At 37.3% G+C, this 8,423-nt stretch overlaps 1 protein-coding gene across 4 annotated transcripts in view; it reads left to right on the plus strand.

The window, feature by feature from the left end:
- Prlr (prolactin receptor) overlaps positions 1 to 8,051 on the plus strand; it is a 170,084-nt gene extending 162,033 nt beyond the window's left edge. For all 4 annotated transcript variants that reach the window (XM_074077631.1, XM_074077630.1, XM_020170470.2 and 1 more), the window contains 3 exons: positions 506 to 605; positions 1,124 to 1,193; positions 3,287 to 8,051. In XM_074077631.1, coding sequence (XP_073933732.1) covers positions 506 to 605; positions 1,124 to 1,193; positions 3,287 to 4,306 — 1,190 coding nt within the window. In that variant the 3' untranslated portion in view covers positions 4,307 to 8,051. The remainder of the gene's footprint in view (positions 1 to 505; positions 606 to 1,123; positions 1,194 to 3,286) is intronic.
- Positions 8,052 to 8,423: the final 372 nt, after the last annotated feature.

Below are 8,423 nucleotides of genomic sequence, written 5' to 3' on the forward strand. Positions count from 1 at the left end.
GCTTTGATGGCTTGGCGTATAGGAGAGAGCACTGAACTTGAGTCAAGTCTGTCCAGCCCTACCTTGTACTAAAGAAAAGCACAGAATCTAGAGGCAGAGGGCTACATTTGAATCCCAGACTAAAACTCTATGGGTAAACCACTCTCTGAGTCTTAGTTTTCTCTTATTTACAACAAAGCACTATACATAAACAGTTTCTTTTAACCAATATTAGTTTTCATTGTTTTTACTGCAACTGACCATGTGACTTTTTGGATTTCCTCTTTAATGACCAAATAAAACAATATATGAAAGGATTTTGAAATCTGTAGGGTACTGTCAAATATAGGCAACATATTAGAAAATAATATTGGGAAAAATGGAACCTGTTTGGATTGCTCTAAGTCAACAGAGAGGTAAGTCCAGGGAAAAATTCTTGTGTTCAAAAGTTTCAAGCCTTATGTTGGTTTGTTGGTTTGTATTGCTGCTGTATGTGATCAAAGCTTTCTGGCTGTTTGTTTTTTAGATTTCACTGTGAACGATACAACCGTGTGGATCTTTGTGGCTGTTCTTTCTGCTGTCATCTGTTTGATTATGGTCTGGGCAGTGGCTTTGAAGGGATATAGGTACTTCACAGTCTCTAAGTGTTTCTCTCAATCATTGTTGTCAGGGATAATGGCAAAAAAAAAAAGATAATGCAAAGATGATGAACTACAACAAACAACCCAAAAACTTCATCTACCCATTATTTCCAGTATGTTTGCTCATAAAAAAAAAAAAACTTTTATCAGTGCTGAAAAAAATGTAGAAAAATTGATCTATTGAGGCAGGTGCTCTTTCCATCAAATGGGGAGTCATAGTTGTAAAATAGTAAAAATCTGGCAAGAGAAGCTAAAATTAAGAGAAACAAACAGTCCAAACAATCCACTGGCTTGAAATCACTCTCTGAGATTAACTAGAACAAATTTTATTGTAAGTCTCTATAATTATTATCTTTATTATTTATTGTTACTTTCATGGATCCCCAGAATGCTAACTCTTATAGTACATGTGGTAGATATTTCGAGATAAGAATAATGTTTCAAAAATTACTAAGTGAAAAAAAAAATGAGTCATTTATCCAATCTCACAAATTATTTTATAGCATGATGACCTGCATCTTTCCTCCAATTCCTGGGCCAAAAATAAAAGGATTTGATACTCATCTGTTGGAGGTAAGTGCCAGAAGCAGAGGATGTAGTGTGACTAAGTCTTTGGAGTAATTAACTTCACACATGCACACATAGTCCCCATCAATCCAGTCTGGACAGTTTAGTCATCCTTTCATCCTTCCCCAGCTGTCCCCCCTCATCAGATGTGTGTTAACAGAAAGAGTTGTGAAAAAACTCATGGTAACAATCAGATACCAAAAGGAAAAAGTCAGGAAAACTCATGGTAATGCTTGCTAGACCCATCAGGGATGCTCATAAACACAAAATAATCATTTTGTACAAATAGTCAATTTAGAAAGAAAATAATATTTTGATTAATACAAACAGGGACCCACCACCACTACCTCCATCACACACTGATAAAAATTTCTACTTGAATGTTCTTTACACAATGCCATAGTGACGAAATATTCCATTGTCTCCCCCTCTGCGGTTGCTCAGTTTGAATAGTCAAATTGAGACTGGATCCATTTGGGGGCTGGCACTTACCAGGGCACATTTATATTGATTTAAGAAGGAATTAAATGTAAGTGTTTTGCATGAAAAGAGTGGTTAGAACAATTTACATTTCTCTCTATGTTGAAATATGTAGTTTTAGCTTGACCTTAACCTTAACAGTGATGTATAGAAAAGACATTATCTGTATAAAAAAGCAAATACCAATTGACTCAGTTACAGTAAGGTTAACAGTGCATGAAATCTGAGTTCCAGGAAATTTAGCTTGTCTTGGCAAATTCACTTTGGTCACAAATGTCAGATGTAGGACTAGAGCCAGGGACTTGAGCTCCTAATCCAGTGTTCATCCCCCCACTATCTAGTCTACAATTGACTTTTTTTTATTTTTGATAGACTGGGGTTTGAATTCAGGGCCTCATGCTTTCCAGGCAGTTAATCTACCTCTTGAGCAGCCACTAGCCCCTTTCAATTTAGTTATGTTTCAGATAAGGTATTATGGTATTTTTGCCCAGGCAGGCCTCAAACTGTGATCTTCCCTGATTTCTACCTCCCAAATAGCTGGGATTACAGGCATGAATCATCATGCCTGGCCTAGCATTAACCTTTATAGAACCAATATGAATGTCTCAGCTAACTAAATTAGCTACTGTCTAGCTCATAACTCAATCTGCTACCCACAGAAACTTAAAGATAATATAGCTACTTTGGCATTAAAAATTTAATATTCTTCCTTCCATTATCTCTAATCTTCAAAAGAATCCTCCCAGATAGGCAGTCTTACTCCTATCTTAAAAATGAAGAAACTGAGATTCAGGGAGCAGCTTATCCAAAGTGATAAAACCAAGGTTTGACCTAAGTTAGAAGATCAGGAAAAAGAGAGAAAGTGAGAAGAGAAGATGGAAGGATGAAGAGTTATAGGAGGTGGTAGAAGAATAAAAGAGAGGGAGAAAATAAAGAATAGGAAGAAGAGGAGTGAAACAGAGAAGGAGCAGAAAAAGTAGAATAGGAAGAGAGAGGAAAAGTGAAGAGAAAAGAAAAGAAGTAGGGAGAGGAGGAGGGAGAAAAGGAAAAGACTAGTAGAAGAAGGAGGAGACAAGAACAAACTTACCATTGCCAGACTCTAGAAAGTGGGAGAGGAAGGTAGGAAGCCAGCAACCACATCTCAGAACCACTCTGCCAGTAAGTACCAAAGTGTAGATGCATACATGAACACTGTGGTTCACATGATCCACAAGCTTTTTCAATGTAATATATTTGTGTTTGTGATACATTAAGTAGTATACTACTTTCCCATTAAGCTAATGACCATTATTACTTATAGAGAGGGTAAGTTAAAATCATGAGCTGACTTAGAGAAAGCCATTTGATGAATAGTAACAGAAGGTGATTATAGATGGCCTGATATACACGTGCCTGAAGTCTGTGGAATTCTGTGAAGCTTCTCACAGAAGCTTTCTGCCAAGCAGAAGGAGGTGGAAAGCTTTCATCCCAGGATTTAAGCAAGACACAGCATGACTGCCGCCCCAGGAGGAAGTCCCCTTTATCTCTGCTCAGGGTAATGAACTGTCGCCACTCAGAGTGATGCCTGTGGCATGTGATGAAGCTAACAGTCATCTCTCCTTGTGTCTGTGTTTCAATAGAAGGGCAAGTCTGAAGAACTACTGAGTGCCTTGGGATGCCAAGACTTTCCTCCCACTTCTGACTGTGAGGACTTGCTGGTGGAGTTTTTAGAAGTGGATGACAATGAGGACCAGCAGCTAATGCTGGCCAATTCAAAAGAATACCCAGGTCAAGGTGTAAAACCCACACACCTGGATCCTGACAGTGATTCTGGCCGGGGAAGCTATGACAGCCATTCTCTTTTGTCTGAAAAGTGTGAGGAACCCCAGACTGACCCCCTCACGTTCAACACTCCTGAAGTCATTGCAAAGCCAGAGGATCTGGAAGCAGATATTACTTGCACCCAAGACTCCCAGAGCATAAGTGTGGAAGCTAAAATTCCCTATTTTGATGCTGATGGATACAAATCTTCAACATGGCCTTTACTGCAACCTGGCCAGCACAACCCTAGATCTCCTTATCACAGCATTGCTGATGTGTGCAAGCTGGCTGGAGGCCCAGTAGGTGCACTGACCACTTTATTGGACAAAGCAGGCAAATATGCTTTAAAAACCTCTAAAACCATTGAGATTGGAGAGGAGGAAAAGGCAGTCAAGCAGAAGGAGGTGGAAAGTTTTCATTCCAAGACTAAGCAAGACACAGCATGGCTGCTGCCACAGGAGAAAGCCTCCTTTATCTCTTCTAAACCCCTGGATTATGTGGAGATTCACAAGGTCAACAAAGATGGAGCGCTATCATTGGTCCCCAAACAGAAAGAGAGCAGTGACCAGACAGAGACGCCCGGGACTCCTGAAACCAGTAAAGAGTATGCCAAGGTATCCCGGGTTATGGGTAAAAACATCCTGGTATTAGCACCAGATCCAAGGGCTCAGGACGTGGGTTTGTTTGAGGGATCAACCAAGGAGGCTCCACCATCATGTCAACAGAATCAATCTGAGAAAGACCTGGCCTGCTTCACTGGCATACCAAGCAACTGCAAACTCCAACAAGGCGGGCTGGATTACCTGGATCCTGCATGCTTCATGCACTCCTTTCATTGATAGATTGACTAATGGAATGATTGGATAAAAAGTGATTTTTCTTCAGGTAACACTACAGTGTCATGACATAATGCAGCCTGCTAGCGAATGCTTGAGAATGTAGCTAAAATGACAATACTCTCCTCCTTTTCATGCTACATGTTCAACTACTTGCCTCTTCTCAACAGCAGATTTCCAGAACAAGTCATTTTGTCTCCTGTGACTCATACATTTACTTTTTCCTATTTGTTATAAAAATTTTGCGTTCAGTGAAATAAAAGCACATTGCTTAGTGCTCAGAAGGGACAATGCCAATGGGTACATCCTCTGGAAAAAGCTTTCGTGGTTTGGTATGTGACAGGGGAAAATGAAATAGCCAAAATGATTTAGCACAAGATGACAGATATGTGGAAAATGCCATGAAAACCACTTTTGAAAACAAATTGCTTAACGTTTACACTCCTTTTACTCTTTACTAAGATGGCCCAAATATAAGACATTTTTAAAAGAATGCATTCCAGGACTACCAAATTCCTACCAAATTGTTTACATCGGTTCCTATACCTTACTGACACATTGTCTATATACGAGTAAAATGATGCTCCAATTTTTCTTAAGATAGTTTGAATATGTTAAGCATGAATTTCTCCTCTTAAATTTTATTTCATTCTGAAGCTTCTAGAGTAAAAGTTGGGGAAGTAAAATTTTCTTACACAAGAAGCAAATGAATCTCATATGTTAAATCCTTTTAGAATGTTTTCCTGCTTCATTTCGGCAGGACAGATAATTTATTATACACCCTGGTATTCTCTTAGTGAAAAAAAAATCCCAAAAGACTAACTTTAATTTAAAAGATAATTGTAGCAGGATGTTAATAGAAATGCTGCCTTACTGTACATACAAATTCTGCTTTAATACAAACCCATAAGTTTAGCAATGTATTTTTAAAGACTATTTTTCTATTGCTTGAGTAAAGTAAAAAACTATTTTCTATTTTCCCAGTACAGTCGTTTACATATTCAGTGGGTACAGTACTTTCTGTTGAAAGGTTACAATGAGTATTCACAGCACATAGTAGAATATACAGTCCTTGTTTGTGGAGTGAAACACCATACCAAACCAAAACCCATTAAGGAATGTGAAGTGGATGACAAAATTCCCACACAATTGGAGTATAGTTTATCAGATTGTTTTTATCTCCAGGATAAGTTAAACAACAACCACAACCACAGACTTAGGGTTTTAGGGCTCTCCACAGACAAAAATTATTTCTTCTAAATTTAGGACTTCCGCCCAGCTATGGGTAAATCTTCATAAAGTGACCATGAAAAAGGAGAGTGGTGTCTTCTAACATGCTGTTTCAGAGACAGAGATTTGGCTTTGTTTTGTTTTTCTGAGCAATCTTGGACAGCAAAAGAATTTTAAGCAAAACCAGGAGTTCATATCTCTCTGGAGTAGATGGATTTGCAAAACCTTGGCAGAGACAGTGCTCACATCAAGAATGTTCAAATAAGAGTTCTAGGAAACTAGGGATCTATAGCGCGATAACAAGAGCTTCAAAGGCCAAAGTATGGTAGAAAGAATCTGCAAGCCTGTTCCAAGGGCAAGCTCTCTGATAGGGGTCAAAACCTTGGATCTCCATGTTAATAGGAGCATCCATGACTCATCTACTACACAGACTCCTTCCCTCTTCCCCTCTAGTTTTCATCTCACCTGCTGGCAAATCCACTCTCTGTCCATTCACTCACTGGCCATAGAGAGCTTGAACTCACTTCCATGAGCTAAATATTCCACCCACAAAGCTCATAGGCATAGGAACTAGGCTCAGACATTCTTGTTGATTGAAACTGAACCACATTGCTAGTGCTTAAGGACTGCAAACGTAATATATCTGAAGCTCTGTTTCCTCACTATATAAACATTTTGTGAGTAAGGGAAGCCTTTGGGAAAGCTCTCAAGCTTGTTCCTCAGTACTCAGTGTCTGAGGATTAATTGTACTGGCATGTCCTGAGCACTGTTTGGACATTCTGTTTGCAGATCACAGGCCCCAGAATCTGCATGTTACTAAGATTCCCATATGATGGATATATGTAACAAAGTTCAAAAAGCATTGCCCTCAATTGCTATTCTAACAAAGGGGTTGTTTTAGTGCATAGAAATAATCCTGTCTTGGAGAGTAAAGATCAAGTCTGTTTAACTTTCAATGAACAACACTGTATGGAAGGAGAAGGCAAAAAACAAACAAACAAAATACAACCTATTAGTGGATACCAGTGAATCTTGTGAATTCATATAAGAGATTAACCTGTAAAATATACACAATTTCTAAGAAGATCTGGGAATATAGTCCACCTTAAAAGATACTAACCAAAGAAAATGACCTTTAAAGTCAATGCAGACTAAACACTTTCCAATAGAATACATTCTTCTCCAAGATATCTAACTATTATCTATATATGTACATAGGCATTTATTTAAAATATGACTATAATAAAATTGGTATTATATATTTATCAATTATTCTTATAGTTTGAAAACTTAAAATGATCTGCTTTTGACATGGAATTTTACATATGTGAAAAATGTTATGGCTGGCTAAACACATACTAAATCCCCTCCTACAAAATACCAGTTAGCACTCATTAAAGTCAAGTCTATAACTCTATGATTGAGTAACATATTTCATTTGAATTTTTCATGGTCTAACATATTTTCTTTTGAGGAGACAGTTGCTTAAAAGGAAGAATTCATGCTAGAAATCAAGAGACCTGGGTTCTATTACTAACTTTTTTGTCTTGGAGGGACCAATTCCCTTCTCTGAAGAAGATGCTGAACCAAATAATCTCTAGGTATTTTTAAACTCTGTTTCCTTAATTCCATGACTCATTGAATATTTTCCTACAAGATAATTTTGAGCAATGCTTTGTATCTTAATTAAGTTACCAAATAATTGGTTTTCATTATGGAAATACAAAGTAATCTTCAGTGATGTGTTCATCATAGTTCACTTTTTAAATTACCTTTAGCTGGTCTCAATATATTACACATGAATTTTATAAATCATGCAGGTATAATACAAATTATATTCTAACATTATGTGCAAATACATATGTAGAGAAAAGAAATATATTTAATGGGATACTAGTCTTTATAAAAATAACCTTTTGCTGAATCAAGCCATGTTCATTCCTGTCTGAATCCAACATCCTCAAATCTCTTTTCTTATATTTAACTCTTGATTTCCTCCCCCTTTCATCAGAATTTACAAATAAACATTGCATAAGTAGCTTAAAGAGCCTTATGCTATTGAGTTATTTTTTAAAGTCATACTTTTATAAATATTCAAGTTGTGAAACACATGGAAACTATGTAGATGGATAACTCAAACAACAAAATGTTCTCTGATCAGTTTTAACAAATGTATATAAGACACCTGAATATGAACACAAGTTGATGTTGATTGTGTCACTGAATTTTTTTTTAGTAGATACTACATTTTCCTAAGTGCCTACAACCAATCCTGATAGTCAGTTATGGACTAAAGACTCACTGTAACCTTGGTCTAAAGGGATCAATCTTTTACTGCCTCTATAAAGTCAAAGCAGTGTGACACCTTGTCCTGTGGTAACCCAACTGAATTGGTATATCCTGAGTTAATGAGTAACCAGAGCACCTGAGCTCCAGTGAGCACTTTGTCCTGGAGAAAATTCATCTTCTCTCTCTCTCTCTCTCTCTCTCTCTCTCTCTCTCTCTCTCTCTCTCTCTCCTCTTTCTCTCTCTCCCATCATTTTGGAAAAGACTTGGTTCTTCCTTTAGCAACTTCCCTATCTTCTTAGAGTACACAGGAAAAAAACAGATTTGTATGTTTTTACAAAGTGCCTTTCTTTTGTCAAAAAAAGTTTTAATTTTGCAAGAAAAGTATATTGGTTGGAAACTCAGATTTATCTTATATGGATTTCTTTTAAATGAATGAAGAGATGAAGAGAAGCCAGAAAGGAAATGACAAAATAGTCTGAGGACTAGCCAGCAAAATGTTCAGTGGATTTTTGTGTATTGTTTAACCGAATTATCACAAAGCTGATGTGAACAGTGTAACTTATTTGCTTGAGTCTTGTTATGATTTGGGAATAAACCTGCC

The sequence above is a fragment of the Castor canadensis genome, chromosome 6 (genome assembly GCF_047511655.1).
Source record: "Castor canadensis chromosome 6, mCasCan1.hap1v2, whole genome shotgun sequence".
In the NCBI taxonomy this organism is placed as follows: domain Eukaryota; kingdom Metazoa; phylum Chordata; class Mammalia; order Rodentia; family Castoridae; genus Castor; species Castor canadensis.